General features: G+C 39.7%; 1 protein-coding gene across 3 annotated transcripts in view; it reads right to left on the reverse strand.

The window, feature by feature from the left end:
• LOC115213802 (transient receptor potential cation channel subfamily M member-like 2) overlaps nucleotides 1–27500 on the reverse strand; it is a 161042-nt gene that overhangs the window by 90834 nt on the left and 42708 nt on the right. For all 3 annotated transcript variants that reach the window (XM_029782671.2, XM_029782672.2, XM_036504463.1), the window contains one exon: nucleotides 6582–6980. In XM_029782671.2, the coding sequence (XP_029638531.1) occupies nucleotides 6582–6980 (399 nt within the window). The remainder of the gene's footprint in view (nucleotides 1–6581; nucleotides 6981–27500) is intronic.

Here is a 27500-nt window from a genome sequence, read left to right on the forward strand (position 1 = left end):
CGTGTGTGTATGTGCATGTGAGTGAGTGTATATGTCTGAGTGTGTGTGTGTGTATATGTATGTGTGTATGTGGGTGTGCGTGTGTGTGTGTGCATGTGAGTGAGTGTATATGTCTGAGTGTGTGTGTGTGTGCGATTGAATGTGTGACTGAATGTATGTGCGTGTGAATATGTGTGCATGTAAGTATGTGTGTGCGTGAGTGCGAAGATGTAAATATTTGTGTGAGCGTGTGCGTACATGTGTCAAGAGGATGTATGTGAATATGTGCCAAGTGTGTGAGTGTGTGTGTGTATGTGTGTGTGAGCGTGAGTGTGTGAGCGTGTGTGAGTGCGCGAGTATGTGTGTGAGCATGTGTGTCTGTGTGTGAACATGTGTATGTGTGCGTTTGCGTGTGTGTGAGCATATGTGTGTGTGTGAGCGCGTGTGTGTGTGAACGTGTGCGTATGTGAACGTGTGTGTGTGTGAACATGTGTGTGTGTGAACATGTGTGTGTCTGAGTGTGTGTGTGTGTGAGCATGTGTGTGAGCATGTGAGTGTGTGTGAGCATGTGAGTGTGTGTGTGTGTGAGCATGTGAGTGTGTGTGTGAACGTGTGTGTGTGTGAACGTGTGTGAGTGTGTGTGTGGACGTGTATGTGTGTGAACGTGTGCGTGTGTGAACGTGTGCGTGTGTGAACGTGTACGTGTGTGTGAGTGCATGCGTGTGTGTGTGTGTGTGTGAGCGTGAGGGTGCAACAATACAGTCAAGTGAGTGGTTGCTGTCAGAATGAAGAGAGACATTGTGTACTGCAGTCCCTCGCTCTGCAGTCATCGTGTCGCTTGGGAATTAGGTTAAAATCTAGTCCAGCCATTGATTTATTGTGATAAACATTTCATTTTCAGAAAGACTGTGCAAGATTTTCAACATGTACTATTCATATCATTGCTATTTCTAAATGGGGGTAGCATAGCCTCCATGTATCTACCCTGGAAGAAAAAGAGAATTTCTTTCATCAATGAAGTACATGAGAGAGGGTGAAGGCATAGGGGTAGGTGGTTAGAATATTCGGCTCACAACTCTATAGTCATGAGTTCAATTCCTGGCAGCATGCCGTGTCCTTGAGCAAGATACTTTATTTCATGCTGCTCTCAGCTAACAATAATGAATTACAATCCAAAGAGGCCATCCTTGTCACATTCTGTGTCACGCTGAATCTCTCCATGGATAACATGGAGGGCATGCATGTCTTCGGAGCACTCAGCCACTTTCGCATTAATTTCATGGCCAGATCAACTGGGACACCCTTTGTAACCCGACAGAGTGCCACTTAAACATAAAAAACGGTTTTCTAAAAAGTGAAAACTACAGAAAAGAATCTCAGAAACAAAAGCATTAAAATCACACAAAACTTTTGACAACTTCAAAATAAAGTAATTGTGCTCCAGCATGGCCGCAGTCAAATGACTGAAACAAGTAAAAGAGTAAAAGAGTAAGAGAGTTATCAAATTCTACTGGTGCAATCATGGCTGTCTGCTTAAGAAGCTTGCATGGCAACCACATCGTTGCCATAGCAACCACATAATTGCTATGGCACCTTGATGTATATAAATCTTTTTTTACCTTCTTTTTACCCTTTTGATACCAACCTGGCTGAAACTGCCTCTGGCCCTGTTGTACAAATGTCTTGTTTTCATAAGTTTTGAATTAAAATCTTCCACCAAACCTTAGTCACAATTTATGTTCCTAACACTAGCTAAATGATAACTAAGTTATTTTACTAAATTCTTTGTTATATTTAAAGTAATTGAAAGAAACACCCGAATGAATCAACCTGAGTATTTGTTATTTTTTGTTGAAAACTGGTACACATTCTATCAATCCCTTTTGCCAAACTGCTAAGTTATGAACATGTTAAGCCACCAGCAGCAGTTGTCAAACAGAGGTGGTAGTGTTGGAGAGACACAAGTGTGGTGTGGTGTGGTGTGTGTGTGTGTGTGTGTGTGTGGTGTGGTGTGGTGTGTGTGGTGTTGTGTGTGTCGTGTGGTGTGGTGTGGTGTGTGTGTGTGTGGTGTGTGTGGTGTGGTGTGGTGTGTGTGTGTGTGTGTGGTGTCGTGTGGTGTGGTGTGTGTGTGTCGTGTGGTGTTGTGTGGTATGTGTGTGTGTATGTGTGTGTGCGTGTATGTGTGTGTCTATGTGTCTCCCCCCTCCCCACTTGCCACTACTTGACAACCAGTATTGGTGTACTTAGATACCTATAACTCAGCAGTTCGGCAACAGAGATCAACAGATTAAGTACCAGTGGCTCAAAAAAAAAAAGAAACAAGTCCTAGGGTTAATTCCTTCAGCTAAAACACTTTAAGGCGTTGCCCCAGCATGGCTGCTGTCTAATGACCGAAACGAAGAAAGCATAAAAGAGAAACCTCTAATTACAGACGACTCCATGTTGTTTGTTGGGTGTGACACAAGCAACTCGTCACAAGACTTCACTTCAGCAACCTTTCACACAGACATCTGTTTACAAACACGACCGAGTTTATTAATAGCTGTGGGCAATACACTAAACAAACACTTTACAAAACCCTAACTGTGTACTTAACAAGCATCCAGTCAAACAAATATATATTGACAAATGACTCTGTGTATAATTAATCAACAAATATGCAAAAGTATTATACACTCAGGTTAAACATCGTTTAGATATTCTTTTCTGCTCTAAGCACAAAGCACGAAATTTTTGGAGAGGGTGGCCAGTCGATTACATCAACCCCAGTATGCAACTGGTGCTTAATTTATCGACCTTGAAAGGATAAAAGGCAAAGTCGACCTCAGCAGAATTTGAACTCAGAACGTAAAGACAAATGAAATACTGCTAACATTTCTATATTCTTTTGTACTCTGGGCACAAGACCTGAAATTTTTGGGGAAGGGGCCAGTCGATTAGATTGACTCCAGTACGCAACTGGTACTTAATTTAAGTTAGAAGAATTTCCACTAAGCATTTTCCCCAGTGCAGTCATGATTCTACCAGCTTGCTTCTTTGGTGTGAAGAAATATTGATGACAATAAAAGACCTAAACAAATGGAATTAAAATATTTAACATTCTTATTCAATCGTTGTCATGGCACTCCGTTGGTTATGACGACAAGGGTTCCAGTTGATCCGATCAAGAGAACAGCCTGCTCATGAAATTAATGTGCAAGTGGCTGAGCATTCCACAGACACGGGGAGATTCAGCGTGAAACAGAGTGTGACAAGGCTGGCCCTTTGAAATACAGGTACAACAGAAACAGGAAGAAAGAGTGAGAGAAAGAGTACAGCAGGGTTCGCCACCACCCCCTGCAAGAGGCTCGTGAAGCTTTAGGTGTTTTCGCTCAATAAACACTCACAATGCCTGGTCTGAGAATTGAAACCACAATCCTATGACCACGAGTCTGCTGCCTTGCCCACTGGGCCATTGCGCCTTCACTTTATTCAATATATTCTTATTTAATGGTTTATCAATGACTAGCAGTATCGCCCGGCGTTGCTCGGGTTTGTAAGGGAAATAACTACATAAGCATTTTTAGAGATGTAAAGTATAATAGCCATCTCAATATGGCTAACCACAAAGGGGGGGGTGTTACTGTAGCTTTTTACGTTCTGAGATTTAATAATAAATTTTTAGAGAGTTACTTCCCTTATATATGCCAAAAATGCATTAAAAATGGGAAAAATTGATGGTAATTTTTTTTTTAAATCGTAGACTCATCGTAGACGCGCGCCCAGAAGGGCTCGATATGAATCACGACTATAAGATACCCGGTTTTGGTTAAACTGCACCGCAAAATGTGGGAGTAGTTAGGAATCTAAATCGTAGGAGACAGACAGCACACAACCTCTCTTTTATATATAAAGATTTCTGCTGATACACATGACCGATTTTGTCTTCCAATCTAGATTTAGCAGCTAGTTTATCTCCTTTTCACCTGACATTTCAAATTAGCCATCTTAACTCAATATTTTTACTAATTCATTAGCTAATTATTAAATGTTAATACACTTTCCTCTGGCTCTTCGTTTATGACTTGACATTTGTGAACCAGTTTCAGATTGTACCAACAAGTTTACATTTACGGTGTTACTAGTTAACTAAGAGTGAATAATGGACATACCAGCTGCCAAAAATAACTTGAGATACTTGGAAGAACTTCAAAGAAATATCTCTTTCTGTTTATTTTACCTTTCTGCTGAGCTAATCAACTCTTTGGTACCTGTTCTAAGAGTGTTAGGAACCAACTGGTGAGTCTCTATGCTTGATGTGCTAGATATAGCAGTCACACCATCCCTGAGTCATACCTTACTGTCTTCTAATAAGGATATTGTTAATAATATGGTCTGAGATGAAGTGTTTAAAATTAAAACAGGATGATCACAACAAAATCAGGGCTGGCTTAGGAATGGAACAATAATAACTTATCAGAAAAGGGTTGCAAATGACCTCTAAATGAAACCCTTAGGTGTAACACCTCAAGATATGCTTTTATTATAAATGGAACTAATTAGCAGGTAAAACAATTAGAAGGTCTAAACATAATTAATTACTGTTTTTTTTAGGTCTTTTGATGTGGAATTAGGGAACACCTGTAAATAAGGGCACATGTGTGTGTGATGTGCATCTCTAAGTTGAGGCACATTTGTGGTAAGAAACTCTCATGAGAGCTGATCAGCAGAAGGTCTTCAGAGAAGTAGCCCTGCTCGAGCAGGTGTTTTGCCCCTTAATTTCTTACATTCTAAGGGGTCCAGGCCATGACTCTTGGCTGCACTTCTGTTGATTCATTTTTAGCCACTTGGGTATTGGAGACCAGTGCATTTAAACTGTTTGGAGGTTTCATCCAGTTGGAACTGTTCCCTGTTGACTCCGTTTCCAAAGAAATAACGTTGGTTGTCATGGTAGCAGTGAAACGTCAACGCTATGACAACAACTCAGAGTTATTTCCTTCAGCACCGAAATACAAAAACATTGCCTTCAAAAGGCATCGAGGTTGTTTTGATTCTACCTCAACCAGATCCAACTTTGAAACTTACACTTAAAGATGAAATCACATTGGTTGTCATGGTAGGGTACAGATATGTAAAAGCTAGGGTACAGGGGTGTAAACTATGTAGAAGTTGGATGAGTAGTGTGGTATATTTACAGTGTGATGATTGGGCAAGTGTGGTTCATGTGATTGTGGTTGAAATGAAAGTAAGTTGTGTAGAATGTGGACAGTGTTTAGTAGGTATTTTATAGAACTATGTACAGTGCCATGGCCAAGGTTGTTTTTTATGCTCACTTTATCTTCATCCCCAATTCACTCCCTTCTGTTTTCCAAATGGAGTATCCATGTATCTACTCTACAGCAAGACACCCATATCTGTCCTTTCTATACCTTAAATCTCTCAAAAGGCACAAAGCTAAACCCATTTGATACTACTTCCTCTTCCCAGCTGAGGGAGTCTTTGCCTGTCAAGGTGCTTGGTGACCCTGTTGGAACTGGTGACATGTAAAAAACACCCAGTACACTTTGTAAAGTGGTTGGTGTTAGGAAGGGAATCCAGCTGTAGAAACCATGCCACAGCAGACAACTGGAGCCTGGTATGGCCCCTGGCCTACACAGCCCTAGTCAAGCCATCCCAAGCCATGCCATCATGGAAAACACCTAATCCACCAAATCTTATGGACACAGTTTTCAAATCCCTACTTCTACACCTTCCATATTGCCAAGCATAATTATTCTACAACACTAGATTCCGATTCTTACCTTGCCATACACCAATTAACGATTTAAAAGAAACTGTTTTTGGAATGGTTTTTGGCACATCTGACTGCCATTGCTCTTCTGCATTTTATGGCAATCTGCAAGAAGATTACGATTTGAGAGGAAAAGCAGAGAAGCTCTTGAGACAAGGCCATGTTGAACCCAGGTTCCATCATTTCTATTACTCTAACAAGAGCATCAAGATCATTGGTTGAATTCAGTGCATAGCTGAGTGGTTAGGGTATTTGCCTTGTAATTGTGAGGTTGTGAGTTCAATTCCCAGTGGCACATTGTGTTCTTGAGCAAGATACTTTATTTCATGTTGCTCCAATCCACTCAGCTGCCAAAAAATGAATGGTACCTGTATTTCAAAGGACCGGCCTTGTCACATTCTGTGTCACACTGAATCTCTCTGACAACTACATTAAGGGCACACATGTCTGTGGAATGCTCAGCCATCTTCACATTATTTTCAGGAGCAGCCAATTCCATTGATTGGTACAACTAGAACCTTTGTTGTCGTAACCGATGGAATGCCAGTTAATTTGCTGCAGCACACCTGTATATACTACACCCTGGATACCATTTTAAATGGCATAAAACACACACAGTTATAAAAGGTGCATCACAACTTCTGCAGCACATATTTAGAGGGAAAAGTTTTTAGGGATAAAAATTAGCTTATAGGAGGCTTGTTTTGGCATACAGGTCCTGGAGTGATACGTTCCAGACATTTTTCTTGTTAAAAAATATGTGATTTATGAAGAATTCAATAGATTAATCAGTCACTTAAGAAAAAACAGAAAAAGGAAAAAAAAAGCTTACTTGGAAATCTGTTGGGTCCGTAGACTCGGACCAAAATTGTATATTTCCACAAGGAAGTGGAGAGTCTTTGAAAAGTCCACTGTCCTGTGTGTCAACAGACACGGCACCTGCTGAGTCAACGGTGCGCTGGACGGGTTCCACTTCAGGATAATATGATCCTTGTTCTTCATCATTAATTCCCCCACACTCCAGAAGTTCCAGGGGGTCTTCAGCTATGTGTGCAGTAGACATGCAGAAGCTATCTCGGCTAATACCACGCAGAGACGATACAACGGACTGGTTGACGCTTTCACCATCTAGAAAAAACTGATTGCGATCGGGGTAGATGCTGTCTTCGTAATCGGTGTAGCTACGGTTATCGTTGTACATGTCGATTGGCCGGTACTGGTCATTACGATTCTACAAAGAAAAACAGAGGAAATGGTAAACAGAAATAATTAAAAGAATGTTAGTAATTACTGTTAATACAAGAACTGAGACGAAATTTTGAAATGAAGATCAACTTCTTCATCATCATTTTACATCCAATTTTCCATGTTAGCATGAGTTAGATGAATTTTCTGAAGCAGAAGTCTATGGCCAAATGCCCTTCTTGGTACCAAACTTTTTAAATCCCTTGTTGCAACACACAGGGAGACAATTTGCTTGTTCTAAACCTGGAATATAAACAATCATCATCATCATCATCATCCTCCTCATCATCATCAGTTAACTTTTCCATGTTTGCACAGAACTTTTTGAGGTAGGCTTTTCTGTGGCTGGATGTGCTTCCAGTCACTAACACTCACCTGTTTCCAAGTAACGTAATATTTCCCCATGGCCAGACATGTTCTTGTGGAAGATTGGAAACAAATTTGCTTCCATGGATAATGTCTAGGCAATAGCACACACACACACACAAACACACACACACACACACACACACACCACACACACACACACACACACACACACACACACAAGCATGATTAACTCAAACTGCTGAATAAATAAAGCATCACATTTGAGAGAGTGCTGAAGGGTTAATAGGGACATTGGCGATGGAGGCCTCACTTTTCTGTCTTTTATTAAATAATCTAAAGGAAAAGTGGGGACAGTTGGTAGGGAAGGCAGCCTGACCTAAGGTAATTTAGGGGCCGAGAGGTCTGTCTAGTTAGTATTCATAAATGACACTTGAATCTATGCTGAAAGAGTTAACACCAGAGAAGAGAGATGGCGCTAGTGTCAAGAGTTGGTAGTGGTGGTAGTGGGAGTGCTGGAGGTATTTAGCATGTTTGCACACACACACACACACACACACAACACTGTGTCACTAAGATAGAGTCATGCACATGCACAAACACACACATATATACACATACACACAGACACGCATACATACACATACTCATACACTCAGACATACAAACTCGCACACATTGACATACACAAACACACACATGCATGTATATACACAACACACACACACACACGGATATATTTTAAGGTCATCATCATCATAATCATCATCATCATCATCACGGACGTTAAATGATGATGATGATGATGATGATGACCTTAGAATATATCCATCAGTCCTTGTAACCATCAGCATTCTAAAAATAAAGAAGGACAGATTGTGTTCGGTGAATCTTTAGTCGTAATTCACCTGAGATATATGACTATTCTGATTTACAGTGATGACCAAAAATACCAAGTAGCTTCCTCTTGTATTGTTGGTGCCATATTGGCAAATGGACAAAATCTACACTGACCAAATGCCAACAACGGTCTCAGACTAAAGAGATTCTATATTCTAGTTGCTGCTGTTGCTGCTGCTGCTGCTACAACTACCACTACTACTACCACCACCACCACCACCACTACTACTACTACTACTACTACTACTACTACTACTACCACCACCACCACCACCACCACCACCACATACACACATTGTGATACAGACAGGGTGTGTGTATGTAAGAGAGAGAGAGAGCGAGAGAGAGGTAGATATATTTAAATATACACATTATGTGCAAGCACAGTCACATCTATAAGTATTATACACATATCTGTCTGTCTGTCCATCACCTATCTATCTATCTATCTATCTATGTGTGCGTGTGTGTGTGTATATATATATATACAATATATATATACACACCAGCATGGAAAATAGACGTTAAAGTATGATGATAATGATATGCACACACACACACGCGCATATTATATATATATATATATATATATATATATATATGTACTGGTACACCGGCGATTATAATTAATTTTATTGTATCGCATTTATCTTTGTTTATATATATATATATATATATATACATATATATATATATCAAACTAAAGTTATAGAACAAACAAATGCAAGGTCATCCACATAACACTTCATAACTCGAACATTTAATCATAGAATATACATTTAGACATCACGGAAGATGGAACATAATTCATCTGTACAAGCATATAAGAAAGTGCGAGAAAAAATGCGTGAATGACGTTCATCACGGTTAAAAGTTAAAACTTTAGCGATTAAGAAATATATATTTTTTTAAATGTTCGAATTATGAAATGATATGTGGATGACCTTGCATTTGTTTGTTCTATAACCTTAGTTTGATATATTTGCCTCATTCAATTGAGCACTTCTATAGCAGTCCTATTAAACAGTTTGTTCCTTATGAAACATTTTGTTCCTGATAAGAAACAATCACTGTATATATATATATATATATATATATATATATATTATATATATATATATATATATATATATAGGAGAGTTTACGAAAAAAACAACAAAAGACGAAGATAGGTGGTGTACAAAACAACAGATGTATTAGTATAACGCTCAGGAATAGAAAAAGTCTTTTACGTTTCGAGCCTACGCTCTTCTATAGAAAGGGACACAGAAAAACAAGGAGAGAAAAAAAATTATTTATATTATATAGAGGGCATTACTATACATAAATGCCACACACTAGGAGGGACTATGAAAGTCAAAAGTTTTGACTTTAAGAGACCCTCCTAGTGTGTGACATTTATGTGTAGTAATGCCCTCTATATAATATATATATATGAGAAACAAGTTAAAAATAATGGTCTTTAAATATAAATTCCTTTATTGGAGCGAATCTGGCTTACGGCTGTTTCCAGTAGTCATTATAGGTACACTACCGATAGGTTTACTTGGTTGGTCTATTGATCAACTGAGGCCAATTGAAAGACCTAACAAAATTAAGGCTACTTGATGAATGGCTATTCTGTGGGGGAAGGTGGGGGATAATCCCTCACTATATGCTGGATATATATATATATATATCATCATCATCATCATCGTCGTTTAACGTCCGTTCTCCATGCTAGCATGGGTTGGACGGTTCGACCGGGGTTCTGGGCAGCCAGAAGGCTGCACCAGGCTCCAGTCTAATTTGGCAATGTTTCTACAGCTGGATGCCCTTCCTAACGCCAACCACTCCGTGAGTGTAGTGGTGCTTTTTACGTGCCACCTGCACAGGTGCCAGGCGGGGCTGGCAACGGCCACGGTCAGATTGGTGTATTTTATGTGCCACCGGCACGGAAGCCAGTCGAGGCGGTGCTGGCATCGGCCACGAGTTGGATAGTGCTTTTTACGTACCACCAGACCAGGGATCCTGGCTGGTTCAATTCGATTTCGATTTCGCTTGCCCCAACATGTCTTCACAAGCAAAGGAGGTTGGCATGGGTGCCTGTCGTACGGTCGCATTGGAGTATTTTACGTGCCACGGCCACGAGTCGGATAGTGCTTTTTACGTACCACCAGGCATGGGATCCTGGCTGGTTCAATTCGGTTTCGATTTCGATTTCGCTTGCCCCAACATGTCTTCGCAAGCATGGGGGGTTGGCATGGGTGTCTGTCGTCGGATGAGGTTCTATATCGACTTCGCTTGCTTCAGCCGGTCTTTGTGTCCAAGGGAGGAAAGGCATTCATAAGTGGGCTGGGCTCACTTGTCCTGCCTGGTCTTCTCACGTACAGAATATTTCCAAAGGTCTCGGTCTCTGGTCATTTCCTCAGTGAGGCCTAGAGTTCGAAGGTCGTGCTTCACCACCTCGTCCCAGGTTTCCTGGGTCTACCTCTCCCACGGGTTCCCTCAACTGCTAGGGATTGGCACTTTCTCACACATCTATCTTCATCCATTCTCGCCACATGACCATACCAGCGCAATCGTCTCTCTTGCACACCACAACTGATGCTACTTAGGTACAACATTTCTCTCAAGGTGCTAACGCTCTGTCGAGTATGTACACTGACATTACACATCCATCGGAGCATACTGGCTTCATTCCTCACGAGCTTACGCATGTCCTCAGCAGTCACGGCCCATGTTTCGCTGCCATGTAGCATGGCTGTTCGTACACACGCATCATACAGTCTGCCTTTTACTCTGAGCGAGAGGCCTTTAGTCACCAGCAGAGGTAAGAGCATACATAGAAATAGGCATGGCTGCCTGGTAAGAAGTTTGCTTCCCAGCTAAATGGTTCCAAGCTCAGACTCACTAGGCTTCTACTATAGCCTTGGGCTGACCAAAGCCTTGTGATTGTATTTGGTAGACGGAAACTGAAAGAAGCCTGTCATGTATATATGTGTGTGTGTGTCCTTGTGCCCCCCCCCACTACTGCTTGACAATTCATCCCCCCCCAGACATTTCTTCCACTACACTTAGCAGTATGGTGCCACTCTGATTACCTTTTGCCACATCCTGAAGAGATGTGGCACCAACCAAAGCTGTGACATTGGACTCCCCAGCAACCAGCAGTGTGTATACAGGACTAACATTTGCCATGTAAGTGTTATACATAGTTATCGGGTAACCAAGTAGATACATCTGGCTGTGTGGCAAAACCCTTGATTATAAACAATTAATTAGAGCATTCCTCTTCTCTTCACAGGCAGAAAGAAAATAAACCTAAATTCAACTAGAAACAACCCCCTCTTCTGCCTTTCTGTATCTTTATCTCTTTCTCTCTCCCTCTCCCTCTCTCTCAGGTTCAAAACTTGAGAGTTACAATTATTAAAGTTGGCATAGTGAAAGGTAAATTGGGAGAGATAGAGATCCTGAAGTGAAAGTAAGCAGATGTGTATTGTGTGCAATTAGTAAGATGGAGGGGAACCTCAACTAGGATCTTTATGAGTCAGGAACACAAATACAAAGTCATCTGGAATTTAAGTGGATTGATCTAATGGAATGAATTTGTAGAAGAGAAAGACCAAGTAAGGCATGAGGAAAAAGTTATGAAAGATGATCTTAGGAGCTTGAATATCATGAAGGAAAAGACAAAGGACTGTACCAAATAGTGAGGTTCTGTGCCAAAGAAACACATCTAATTCATGGCTTTACCAAAAATCGGCAAAAAATGATGATGATGATGATACATAGTAGCCATATTGATGTACACTTACTGACTCACATCTGTACACACCTAAGCACACTTACACTACACACAAACATACTACTGCTCACCTGTACTCATGTACACACAAGCAGAGTATTACACATCTTTACACTCTGTAAATCTATAAACTAATTCTTCTTAATCAGCAAAACAGTTCCTGCCAAAACAGGAAATAAACATTCTGGAAATAGACGCTTACCTCCTTCTTAAGAAAAGGAACAAAAACAATAAAAATAATTAAACAGGAAGGAACTGTGGTGGCTTTCAGCCAATGGCTCATTTATTTCTTGGAACTGTTGTTCTTGTTGTCTAACTTCTCTCAGTTTTGATACAGCAGGATCACAATCAAAGAGGTTTCAGCCATGACCATTCCACATATCTTCAGATTTAATTTATGTGGAGTTACATCAACCACTCTTTTACTCTTTTACTTGTTTCAGTCATGTGACTGTGGCCATGCCAGAGCACCGCTTTTAGTCAAACAAATTGACCCCAAGACTTACTCTTTGTAAGCCTAGTACATATTCTATCGGCCCCTTTTGCCGAACTGCTAAGTTACGGGGACGTAAATGCACCAGTGACGGTTGTCAAATGATGTCGGGGGGGGGGGCGGGACAAACACAGACACAGAAACATATACACACACATACATATATACATACACATATACAACAGGCTTCTTTCAGTTTCCACCTACCAAAACCACTCACAAGGCTTTGGTCGGCCCGAGGTTATGGTAGAAGACGCTTGCCCAAGTGTGTCACACAGTGGGACTGAACCCGGAACCATGTGGTTCGTAAGCAAGCTACTTACCACACAGCCACTCCTATGCTTATAGTAGGAGTACTGCTTTTTAAAAAAAATGATAAAGTATGATTTGAGAGAGATTTAGGTATTATTTGGTGACCATCATATCAGTTGCTCTACCCTTTCAAAGACTTCTAGAAAAAAAAATAATTAAAAAACAGGTAAGAGTTGGTGACAGGAAAAGCACCTGATTGTAAAATCCTGCTTCCAATTTTCTGCATGAAACCCATGGTAGCATAGAAAAACATTGTTGAACAACTGAACAAAGTATGATAGACAGGGTGTGGCATACATCTTGTATGATTTATGGAATGACTGTGATATTTATAATGTGGCATGTATGTATGTGTGTATGTATGTGTGTATATAAATATATATAGAGAGAGAGACAGAGAGAGAAGATGAGAAGGAGGATCTTCTTTGGTCATGAAGGGCTGTGGGATTGCACCTAGAAAGTTAACCTTCAAAGCACGAGCCTGGGCAAGGTTGTTTATGGAAGACCGGCAGTTGCCCATGCATACCAGCCTCCCCTCTCTGTGCCACCAATGTTATCCAAAGGAAAAGCAAAAGGGGCTGATACAGCTTGGCACAAGTGACGTAGCAACTCCTTTCTACAACTGAGTGAACTACAGCAATGTGAAATAAAGTATGATGTTGAGGAGTGATGCACAGTTCCATAATTTTCAACTCAAGTCAAATATAACCAACTACTCGAAATCCTTGTAAGAGCATCCACATATGTGGAGTCTGTACCAGCTGGTTTGTACTGAAGAGCTTGTGTAAATTATGCATTTCCTATAGTGTAGACCTGAAACATACATATTAAATGATTTCAAAATATCACTATTTGGTTTGGCTTCATTATTACAACTTTCCACAGATACATAAGTACAAGAAAATGTTCAATAGGCATACTGTAAAGGTCTCTTATAGCAGTGCACCTGACATAAAACAATTTTAGTAAATAGGCTCAGACCAAGCACAGAGGCAAGGTGTTCCTGCAGAGGAAATGCCACATGCCCTCTAAACATTCAGTACAGTAGAAAAACTGATATGTCCCACATTATGACAATGTAACTTTGTTATCTGCATGTACCAGTCTACATTGTTTACTGGTAGTGCTACTAACACAGAGTGACCTGACTAAAATTCTTCACACAGACTTATTATTTTTCACTATGTATAGTTCAGTTCTGTGTAAGAGTTCCAGTTTTATCAGACATTTTTTTCTTCAGAATTTTTTTTCAATAAAATTTATGTATTTTTCACTGTGTGTAGTTCAGTTCTGTGTTAGTTTTATCTGCCACAGCATGTAGTTCAACTCCTTGTTGCCACTGATATGTCTTGCATTATGAAGATGTAACTTCGTCATCTTCATGACTGGCCCATATGGCGTACCTTGCTGACTGACACTGCTTGCTGCGTCTGTCTACTATTTATCAGTAGTGGAACAGCCCACTTCTCACTTGGGGGTCTCCGCCACAACAAAAACCATTGTGTATGATGGGGAGACAATTTGAAGGACTCCTGTGTAGCAATGCAAGTATAGAAATATGTGGGTGCAATGGAAAAAGTGGCTTGAAAACGAGGCTCAACGATCACAAGTCCTTGTTTAATATTCAGGAGAATTGTAACATTACAACATTACTGAAACATGGGTATGGGTATGGAAAGAAAACACTGTCCAATCAAGTAGAAATGTGGAAAAGTTGGAAAAGTGCAAACTCTGCTTCAACGGCAGTAGGAGATGCTGACTTTGTTTAGCAGTGGGAAGAATCAGATTGAAGAATTCCCTCTGCACAGGTGCCTACCTGAACACTAAAACTGAGCTGTTTTCTCTTGTCCTCATAAGCAGAAAGTTATCTTAGCCAACTGGTCAGTTCACACCCTAAGTGTGAGGGTTGTCTCTTCCACCATAAAGAAGGAGTGAATTTGGTAGAGGGAAAATGTGAGGAAGCCTGTTGTGTGTATATACATATACACAAACACATGCACATATATATATGCATGTGTATGTATGTAGCCCTTACTACTACCACCACCACCACCACCACCACCACCACCACCACCACCACACCACCACCACCACCACTACCACCACCACTACTACTACTACTACTACTACTATTACTGCTACCACCACCACCACCACCACCACCACCACCACCACCACTGCTACTGCTGCTGATGCTGCAACAAACCATCAGTGTCTGTTGACATGTAAAAGTCATGAGAACTGCTCCTTTCTGACAAAAAGACAAAATTAAAAAACAAAACAATGTGACAGCAGTATGATTTGAACTGAGGACCCTGTTGACTGTAGTTGAGTTTGTTAGCCTCGGAGTCATTGCATGTGACATGGCAAAATAGCTGTGAAGTGGGTTAAGGAGGGTTAGGGTGGGGGTGGGGGTGGAGGGAGATTGTTTAGACATAACAATAGTTGAAGGGTGGAGTGTGAAAGTAAACAACAAAATGTGTGTGTGTGTGTGTGTTTGTGTAAGTGTGAAGGATGTGTGTGTGTGTGTTTGTGTAAGTGTGAAGGATGTGTGTGTGTGTTTGTGTAAGTGTGAAGGATGTGTGTGTGTGTGTGTGTTAGGCAAGGTTGTGTATGTGTGAGGCAAGGTTATGTGTGTGTGTGAGGTTTATTACTGTCACAAAATCTGTCATATTTCCATAAAAAACCAAAAGAATACAACACAAATAAATGCGAATGTCATGTCTAACATTTCTGAGAAAATGGTTAAGGTTATTCTGAATACCAGAAAGAAAAACACAGCCAAATCAAAAGAGTATTTATTGTTCAGGGATTAATTTCATAGAGGGGGTTTGATGGGTCTGTGAAGTCATTTTACTGTCTTTTCCAGTTTGAAATACTGTCGTGTATTAACGTCATATCTGGTGACAGATACAGTGTTTTCTGTAATCAACCTTTAACTTCAACAATTAGATTCTTAATAAACTACCCAATAATAGTAGGTGTCAGGCAAAAAAGAAGGCACAAAAGATAGTTATGTACAACCCTCTTAAGTATGGAATAACCCAGCTATGGAAAATGAAGGTGAAGATAGTGCCAATTATTGTTGGGTCCTTGGGAACAGTATCAGAAGGGATCAAGCGGACTATAATGGAAATTGGAATAGAGTGCCCAGTAGAACTGTTACAAATGGTTTGTGATGTGTGTATCTATGAGCGAAACATCTCAAGCACCATGTGGCTCTGGCAGAAGGTAATGGCGAACTTCTGCTGACTCTTTTGTCACAACTTTCTCTCACTCTTTCCTCCTGCATCTTGCAGCTCACATATGACGGACTGGCATCCCATCCAGGTGGGGAACCTATACGCCAATGAAACCGAGAAACCAGCCCTTATGAGCCAGGTGTGGCTTGAGAAGGAACAAACAACAACAACAACAAAGGTGGAATTTAATAATTAATTAATTTCTTGGATCACTCTATTATCTTAGCACTGACTTGACTATTGGTTTTCTATGCAGTAGGCATGCCTAGGTATTTTCCTTTAGACATTCTCAAAAAAGCCTTCACTTAGGAAGAGCTTAAGTCTAATGGATATAGAGGGATTTGAACCTGCGACTCTACAATAGTCAAGCCAGAAACTTTGTACTTCAATAAAACCCAGAGTACAAGCATGGTGCTGGGTGGTCAAGAAGCTCACCTTTCAATCATGTGGTTTCAGGTTCAGTCTCACCGAAGGGCACCTTGGGCAAGGGTCTTCTATTTTAGCTTCAGGACAACCCAAAGCCTTGTCAGTGAATTCGGAGAATGGAAACTGTGTGGAAGCCCATCAATGTGTGTATGTGTCTCTTTGTGTTTGTAGTTGTCATCTTTACCTCCCACCATTGCTTGACAAGTGGTGTTGGTTTGTTTACATCCCCCTAACTTAGTGTTACAGCAAAAGAGACTGATGGAATAAGCCCCAAACTTTGAAGTATGTATTGGGGCCAATTTGTTTGACTAAACCCTTCAAGATAGTGCTACAGTAAAAAACAAACAAACAAAAAACAACCAATCAAACACTGTAGACACACAACAGTGCAAAATCAGGGGTACCAGGTTCAAATATGGCCTTCAGCCAAATGGATGATGTTATATTTATAAATCTTTTTTTAGATATGTAATTTACCAACCACACAAGACCTGAGGGGTAGGCAAAGGGGGAAAAGTATTTATTTTGGTCTACTACCTGATAACATTAACTCCCCCACCACCACCACCACCATGACCACCGTCACCACAGTTACTAACACCACTACCACCACTAACAGCTAATGCCCCTACTCCCACTACTGCTACTTCTACCACCACCACCACCACCACCACCATGACAAGTAGCTAGAGAGAGAAAATTATTATTATAATCCACCCTTGTTTACAGCAGAAAGTGTTCCTTGTTATTTGTAATAAGGTCACATGATATAATTAATGACTTATTGATCATTAATAATTGATTACTTCTTAATTGTCTTACCATCATAATATGTTAATTAAGGAAAGGTAATTGGTAGAAAGTGAATCTACTTATAACTGATGGGTTTTAATAAAACAAGTTTGACCATGAGTGTATAAATATATATGCAAGTACAGGGTGTGGTGAATAAGCTGTAGTCTCAAGTATGCAACAATGAAAGTAACACTGATACCTCCTTTTAACAGATGTATTAACGAAAATTATATAAAAATATCTTGAAATACTAAAGAGTAAATGTATTCAATGAAATCGCCATTGGCTTCAACCACAGCCCCCAGATGACTTCGGAATCTCTTGCGATTCTTCTGGACAGTCTCCTTGTTTAAGTTGGTGAATGCTGCCATAATCCTTGTCTTCAGTTCATCTTTGGGGCTGCAGGGAGTTTTGTTGGTCTCTCGCTGAACTGTGCCCTACACACAATAATCAAGGGGGTTGCAGTCTGCGGAGTTAGGTGGCCAGATGTTAGGGGTGATGTGGTCACAGAAATTGTCTGACAGCCACGACTGGGTTCTCCTGCTTGTGTGGCAAGGTACAGAGTCCTGTTGTCAGACATAGGGATTTCCAGCAGCCACCCTCTTGACCCAGGGCAGCACTGCCTCCGCCAGGCACTTGATGTAGGTCTCCATGTGGAGTCTGAGGTCGTGTGGGAAGATGAATGGAGGCATAATGTGGCCATCACTAGTGGCGACGTTATGCCATCAGGTGTGGAAGTTCAGTCATTAGTCCCATCTAGGAAGTTTAGTCATTAGTCTCATATAGATTCAGGTGTGGCTGTGTGGTAAGAAGCTTGCTTCTCAACGACATGGTTTTGGGTTCAGTCCCACTGCGTGGCACCTTGGGTAAGTGTCTTTCTACAATAACCCTCAGCTGAGCAAAGCTTTGTGAGTGGATTTGGTAGATGGAAACTGTAAGAAGCCCATTGTAAATATATGTGTGCGTGTGTTTGTGGTGTGTGTTCGTGTCTGTCCCCACCACAGCTTGACAACTGGTGTTGGTTTGTTTATGTCCCCATGATACCAATACAATATCATACATAGAAATGGTATGTTCCATTACCATTTAATAGAAAAGCAACAGATTTCAGAAACTGAGAGCGAGTCGGGGGTGTGTGTTTATCAAGACATTTCAGAGATTATACAAATATCAAAGAATGAAAAAAAGGATGATTTATTAAAACTAATTGTCATTAACGATTTTATTGTCAATGGCTTCGTTTTTTATTATTTTACATTTTCAGCGTCTATTGAATTCATCGTTATTAAGTATATCATGTGTCATTTATCAGACAAGAATTAAAAGATGAAATAAATTATACTACAACATTGGGTTGTCAGATAAATTTGGATTTGTTTTCCATTTCTTTTAATCCTTCCTGTTATCATTTGTAAATATATTTTTATCTTAGTGTTTTATGGGTTCTTTGTATCTCTATTCTTCCTCCACAACTTTTGTTTACCATTTTTGAAATTCAAATAATTTTTAATTCTTTTCAGAGAAACAATAATGGAGTGCCAAGCAGAAAGAAAAGGTGAACAAATTTATCTGAGAATCCAATATAAAGACTGCTACATGGCACTCCGTTGGTTACGACAATGAGGGTCCCGGTTGATCCGATCAATGGAACAGCCTGCTCGTGAAATTAACATGCAAGTGGCTGAGCACTCCACAGACACGTGTATCTCGGGGAAGATTCAGTGTGACACATAGTGTGACAAGGCTTGCCCTTTGAAATACAGGTACACCAGAAACAGGAAGAAAGAGTGAGAGAACGTTGTGGTGAATGAGTACAGCAGGGTTCGTCATCACCCCCTGCTGGAGCCTCGTGGAGCTTTAGGTTTTTTTGCTCAATAAGCACTCAGAATGCCCAGTCTGGGAATCGAAACTGCAATCCTACGACCACGAGTCCGCTGCCCTAATCACTGGGCCATTGCGCCTCCACATAAACACAAATATTCTACTAAAATATTTCAATATTGATGGTGCCATCTTTAATATAAGAACTGGATGGCAAATATGATAAGTAAGCGTTAGAGGATAAAGGACTAAAAATTAACGAGTGTCTAGTTTAGGGGAAATAAGGGGCTAATGCATATAGCATTTGTCTCTTCAAACTTGGGGTTATGTTAATGTGGTGACTGTTATTTCTATAATGTCCCTGCTCATTTCTCAATCCCACGACTGCAGTTGACTTTCTGTTCTTCTCATCTCTTTGACACAAGTCAAACTGTCATCCACTTGAGAGTATAGTAATGCGAATATATAAAAAAATATACACATACATGCAATATAGACACACACACACACACACACACATAGATAGATAAATAGATAGATAGATAGAGAGAGAGAGAGAGTGGGAAAGAGAGAGAGAGAGAAAGAGAGACAGAGAACTGCTTATTTCTGTATGGACAATTAATTTTCTAGCATTTTTTTGGAGATGAAAATTAAAAGAAATCAAATAAGACTGGAATTGATATATTTTAGGCACAGGCATTAACTGTTTGTAGATATTGTATGAATGAGATCTTTAAATGCTTTATATGCTTTGTGTTTACATGCTGAAATTCATTCTGAATATTTATCAATGCGAGTTTTTTCTGCAAATAATATTTCATGTTTCTGCTGTACACAGACTACAGGGTTTTTACTATCATAGAAAGATTTAGCTCCCTTGATGATGATTTGCATCATTTATATGGAGTATGTAGACTTTTAGAGCCTATAAGAATATTTTTGCATCATCATCATCATAATCACCATCATCATTTTAACATCTACTTTTCCATGCTTGCATGGGTTGGATGGAGTTTATTCAGGCAAATTTTTCAATGATCAGATGCTGTTCCTGTCACAAACTCTCACTTGTTTTCAAACAAAGTAGAACTTAGCCATGACCAGAAAATGATTCTTAGAGAATATTGGAAATGACACCACTTGTATAACAGTGACACTTGCTTCCAACTATCATGTGATATCACTATAAACACATACACACACACACACACACGAAGCCTGTCAGATATATATATATATATATATATATATATATATGTGTGTGTGTGTGTGTGTATACATATTAATATATATATATTAATATATGTACACGATGGGCTTCTTTCAATTTCCATCTGCCAAATCCATTCACAAGTCTTTGGTCAGCATGGAGTTATAGTAGTAGACATTTTCCTGAGGTACCACATAATGGAACTGAATCTAAAACCTGCAAATATTATTTTAAAAAATCACCATGGAACTATTCGTTGACAACAGAATCCAAAACCTTTGACTAATAATTTTGTGTTTTGTGTTTAATGACCGTAACGACAACTTCCTACAGAAACAAATTATAAAATCAATCAATCCGACAATGACAGATTAAGGCAAAAATAATTAGAAGTGTACTTGACAGAAAATCATCAACTCTATTTCACCATTGCCTCTATGGTGTCATACATGCGCCATAGATGAAGGGTCCATGTCTACACCAAATATATAGAAAAAAACCTATGTTGAATAGGCTACTAACCCCAAGATTCTGAGTTTGATTCCAGGAAGTGACCTGAATAATAATAATAATCATCATCGTCATCATCGTTTAATGTTCGCCTTCCATGCTAGCATGGGTTGGACGAATGACTGAGGGCTGGCGAACCAGATGGCTGCACCAGGCCCCAATCTTGATCTGGCAGAGTTTCCAGAGCTGGATGTGCTTCCTAACGTCAACCACTCCGAGAGTGTAGTGGGTGCTTTTTACGTGCCAGTCAGGCGGTACTGGCAACAACCTCGCTCGAATCTTTTTACACATGCCACCGGCACAGGTGCCAGTAAGGTGACGTTGGTAACGATCACGCTCAAATAGTGCCCTTTTACGTGCCACCGGCACAGAGCCAGTTGGCTGCTCTGGCAACGATCACGCTCGAATAATAATAATAATAATATTGAAAAATACCTTAGAAATGAGAGCCCTGGTTCGAAATTTCCTCAAGACACCTGAAGAAGGCTGGAGGGTATATCAACTGAAACGTATTAACAACAAACAAGATGAGGACAAATATCCGTCAAATGTAAATAATGAAAATAATCTACATAATTCCTCATCTCTTAAATACAGAACCGTATTATCAGTGATGTTGTAGGTTTTCTCAACACTTACAGTTTCCTACAGAAATTGAAACTGAATATAAATCACATTGATTAGACTAATTGGAGAAACGAGTGAAAAGTCAGAAGCTTTACTCCTCCCATTTCCGAAACACACAGACATCGATACACATTCAAACATCACCACATGCATGAAACACTGACGCATATACACCCTAACCAAGTTGCATGCATCAGTACAAATGAATTCACACACACACACACTTGTATCTTATTTTTAGCTTTGTTTCAGTCATTTGACCGTGGCCATGCTGGAGCAGTGCCTTGAAGAATTTCAGTCAAACGAATCAACCCCAGTACTTATTATTTTTTTTAAAGCCTTGTACTTATTTCCTCAATCTCTTCTGAGGAACTGCTAAGTTACAGAGATGTAAACACACCAACACCGGTTGTCAAGTAGTAGTGGGGGACAACCACACACACACACAAACGACAGGTTTCTTTCTGCTTCCCAAATCCACTCACAAGGCTATAGTGCTTCATAGTGGGACTGAACCTAAAACCATGTGATTGGGAAGCAGACTTCTTACCACACAGCCAGACTTATGTTGAAGATAAAGACCCTAACTTTAAAACACCTGTGTCCCTAGATATCAAGGGTGATGGCCATACAAGTACAGATCAAGGAGACATGCTAATGTTGCCAAACACCTCTTGACTTCTATACAGATAATACTGTTAATGCTTATGATAATGTTGATAATGCTTGGTGACTTCCCCAAAGATGTGATAATGTTGTTAACAAACAAATCTGAGATATGATAACATTGACGCCACTTGACTTGCACAGAGTTACTGCGATAAAAGAGGCAAAGCAGGTTACGAAATCTTTAGTAACCCGCTACGAGATACATTACATTGGAGTTTCTGCTGGGAAAATATTTCTACAATTGATCTGGTTCTGGCTGATCTGGAAATGGCAGAAAAAGGGACACCCAGAAAAACAGGCAATGATCTATGGCTATGGATTGTCAAATATGACTCTCAGAGTGTCATCAGACTGGAATGTCACCTTTCAGTAGGTAAATTAACATCCAGGTGTTGCAGCATGGCTTGGCCGATGAATAGAAATAAAGAACATAGGATGGGTGATGTTGTGAAAGTAATGGTCACCCAAAACAGAGACAATAACAGAAATGAATACATTAAACGTTTGCTTAATAGTTCACTGAGTTGTGTGGTGCAGTGGAAGCATGTTGGGCCCAGAACCCAGAGGTTTGTAGATCGAATCTACATTCTACTAAGAAGTGGATGCTGTTTTTGATGCTCATACATCACAACTAATTTGTCTAGAAATATACCAACCATATCCGTACACCTGTACCAGTGGCATGTAAACGTACCTCGATGTCATGCAAATGGCACCTGTGCTGGCAGAATGTAAAAGCACCCATAACACTCTTAGAGTGGTTGGCGTTAGGAAGGGCATCCAACTGTAGAAACACTGCCAGATCAAAACTGGAGCCTGGTGCAGCTGTCTGGTTTGCCAGCCCTCAGTCAAACCATCCAACCCATGCTAGCATGGAAAGCGGACGTTGAACGATGATGATGATGATGATAATGATGATGATGATGATCTAATAAAAATTTATACAGGCTCAAAGGGTCACAAACTGATGGGGATGCACCAAAGCCAAATGTGAGCAGAGATGACCACCACCACAGGACTTCTCCCTTAGTGAAAAGGAGAGGGGACAGCAAAGAGTTGCCCATTGTATAAGCTGTCTCTTTTTCTCTTTTACTTGTATCAGTCATTAGACTGTTGCCATGCTGGAGCACCACCTTGAGGAACTTGTAGTTGAATGAATTGACCCCCACCCCCACTCCGAACTTATTTCCTTTTAAACCTGGCACTTATTCTATTGGTCTTTTTTTGCTGAACTGCTAAGTTACGGGGATGTAAACACACCAACACCGGTTGTGGCAAACACAAACACAAAAACAAATGCACAAAGATGTGCGTGTGTGTGTGTGTGTATGTGTGTGTCTCTATCTATCTGTGTGTATATACATACATACACACACACATATATATATACATACATACATATGACTAGACTAACTGGCTCTCCATTGGTAATGACGACGAGGGTTCCAGTTGATCCGATCAACGGAACAGACTGCTCATGAAACTAATATGCATGCGGCTGAGTACTCCACAGACATGTGTACCCCTAACGTAGTTCTCAGGGAGATTCAGCATGGCACAGAATGTGACAAGGGTGGCCTCTTTGAAATACACGTACATCTCATTTTTGCCAGCTGAGTGGTCTGGGGCAATGTCAAATAAAGTGTCTTGCTCACGGACACAATGCTCCACTGGAAATTGAACTCATGACCTTACGATCATGAGCTGAATGCCCTAACCACTAGACCATATATTATATACGACAGGCTTCTTTCAGTTTCTGCCAACCAAATCCGCTCACAAGGCTTTGGTCAGTCCAGCGCTATAGTAGAAGACACATACTTAAGGTGCCATGAAGTGGGACTGAACCCAGGACCATGTAGTTGGTAAGCAAACTTCCCACACAGAGCCACACCTGTACCTATGATTTAACTTTTATCAAATTTCTTGGTGTTTATGTAAAACGAGGAAATCAACTCTAATTTCGAAAAGACAAATATTTAATTCCTTGAAATAAATTTTAGCAAATTTATCATTTGTATGATTCCCCACACAACAGCTCAGTCATTTACTCATTTACATGTATATATACTGCCAGATCTGACTGGGCCTGATGCGGCCTTCTGGCTTCACAGACCCCAGTTGAACCGTCCAACCCATGCTAGCATGGAAAACGGACGTTAAATGATGATGATGATGATGATGATATATATATATATATATATATATAAAATTAACAGAATGAGATAAAAATCCAAGGCTGTGAAAGATTTCCGAACATTTATAAATAGAAGGTCTTACAGCTGTTTCAAGGATATTTATTATCTCCCTTCATCAGAGAGGGTGTGAGAAAATGGTTAAGCAATGGTTATTATAGAGAAAATATGAAATAGAGAGTGAAGTGGAGGAATGAAAACAGACGTGAGATATTGTATCTGCAGTGCCATTATTTAAGCAGAATGGTATACATACGGGTTTCCTGTAACTTGTGTGTGAGTTCCAATGGTATTTATAATTGGTCATTCCAAGCATAGTGTCTTGTAAATATATATATATATATATATATATAAATATATAAGAAAGTTGGTTTGTGAAAGCACGTGGGTGAATATATAAAAAATAGTAAAGAGTGAAAAAACGACAGAAGGCTTAAATGTTAAAAAATATATATATTTGCGTCAATATGTCTGAAGAATATTAGAACATTTTTTAAACAAATTTTTTTTTCCTTTATAATGACATAATTTTTAAAGAAAGACCGGTTTCGCATTTAGCTTTTCAAATTTCTTGTGACGTTATGTTTATGTTTAATAGAGTTATCCTTGTGTTTAAGCTCCGGAGAGTTCTAAATAAGGGAGCTTAAACACAAGGATAACTCTATTAAACATAAACATAACGTCACAAGAAATTTGAAAAGCTAAATGCGAAACCGGTCTTTCTTTAAAAATTATGTCATTATAAAGGAAAAAAAAATTTGTTTAAAAAATGTTCTAATATTCTTCAGACATATTGACGCAAATATATATATTTTTTAACATTTAAGCCTTCTGTCGTTTTTTCACTCTTTACTATTTTTTATATATATATAAATATATACATATACATATATATATATATATATAAATATATGCATATATATATATATATATATATAAATATATACATGTACATATATATAAAAATATATATATATATATGTATGTATATATATTGGCTAAACTGGCAAAATGATCATTCCTAAATACAACAATATATATATATATTTGAAGGCCGTCCACTCATGACTGAGGAAGACCGTTTGCTGGCCTTCAGGAACATTGTTCGCTCTAGGACTAACTTATATTTTGCATTTGCGGCTCCATTGGTGGCTAATGAGCCCTGCTCTTGATGAGCCATACACGACTGCAAACATTGCAGACCAAGCTTTCCCCATTCACTAAACCAGCCGTACGCTTTCAAGCAGCACGCTTAAGTTCTCCATGCAGAATACGTGCTCCCTCAAAAGTGTCAACCCCTACCTCCTTAACCCGTTTCCTCCATCTGTGGCGATGACAGGCATTGTTCTCCCAGTCAGTCCCTTGCATATCACAGGCCTTTAATGAGGACTTGACACAGTCCTTAAATCACAGCCTTGGTTTCTGCCAGGGTCTCTTTCCATTCACAAGTTCCCCATGTAGTATCTATTTAGGGACCCTGCTATCCTTCATTCTAATAAAGTGTACTGACATTGCACCTTTACTCATGTGAGACATGGACCCTTTACAAACGTCATGTAAGAGTCCTTGAACACTTTCATCAGAGATATCTCAGACTCATTCTGAATGTTGGCTGGACCTTAAAAACTCCAGACACACAGGTCCTGAGGACAGCTGATATCTTGAGTGTTGAGGTGATGGTGCACATACACACACACACACAAGAAAAAGCATAAATAACGTGCTTAACACATTTGTTTACTTGTGCATTGCAGACTTACAGCTGTTTCTGATATCCATTTTAGGTGTGTTTAGAAATGTACCCAAAATGCATATCAGAAACAACTGTAAGACTGTGAAGCTCTAAGAACTAAATATAAGAAAGCCTATTATTTATGCCTTTTCTTGTGTATGCTTTTCTTTATGCTTTTTCTGTGTAAAAGATTAACCGGGGGGTGGGTGCAACCATGGATTTACAAACTGACTGGTGATGGACTTCAACTTTGGACTTTGCCTTAGGATTACCTGGGGTTCTATACCAATCTGAAAACCTTTTCTTAGCCTGGTGTATTTGTATTAACAGATAGCTTGAGAGTTATTTTACCCAGATTGATAATCCTTTATCAATAACTCCTTATTTTGATATATATATATACATATATATATCATGTACATATATATATCATCATCATCATCATCCTTTAACGCCTGTTTTCCATGCTGGCATGGGTTGGATGGTTTGATATGGAGCTGGCTAGCAAGGAGCTGTCCAGACTCCAGCTGTCTATTGACGCATGGTTTCTACGTTTGGATGCCCTTCCTAATGCCAGCCACTTAACAGAGTGTCCCGAGTGCCTTTTACGTGCCACCAGCATGGGTGCTTTTTAAGTGGCACCTGACTGGACAAGCCTGCATGTGTGGAAGATTTTACTCAGCTTGACCCACCTTATCAAATACAGCAGATCACCACGTCTCCCTGGCCCTTGTCATTTCCTCAGTGAAACCCAGCATCCAAAGATCCTTTCTCCACCACTTTGTCCCATGTCTTCCTGGGTCTACGTCTTCCACAGGTTCCCCCCCCCCCCACAATTACAGCTCAGCACTTCTTCACACAGCTCTCCTCATCCATACGCATCCCATGACCAAACCAGCGCAGTCTTCTCTCTTGCACACAACATCTGATGTCTCTCACAACCAGTTTTTCCTCTTAAATCATTTTACACTCTGTCGTGTGTGTACGCTGACATTACACACCCAGCAGAGCTTGCTAGCTTCATTTCTTTCAAGCCTTCACAGGTCCTCAATAATCAAAGCCCACATTTTAATGCCATGTAACATAGCTGCACATACACAGGCATCATACAATCTACCTTTCACTCGGAAGGAGAGGCCCTTAGTTACCAACAAAGGTAGAAGCTCTCTTTGAACTTTGCCATATATATATATATATATATAATTTCGTTGCTTATTTTTTGGTTATATATATACATATATATATATATATATATATATATATATATATATATATATAATATATATATATATATATATATATGTATATAGGTATAAAAATTATATATAAAGAAACAAGAACATGAAATACACAAAGGGACGAACACAGAAAACAGACAGGTCATTCGAAGCCTTTAATCTTCAGTCAGAAACCGGATCATCATAGCAAATTTCGGCTGATTAATTCTGATATTTGCTCCG

The sequence above is a fragment of the Octopus sinensis genome, linkage group LG7 (genome assembly GCF_006345805.1).
Source record: "Octopus sinensis linkage group LG7, ASM634580v1, whole genome shotgun sequence".
In the NCBI taxonomy this organism is placed as follows: Eukaryota; Metazoa; Mollusca; class Cephalopoda; order Octopoda; family Octopodidae; genus Octopus; species Octopus sinensis.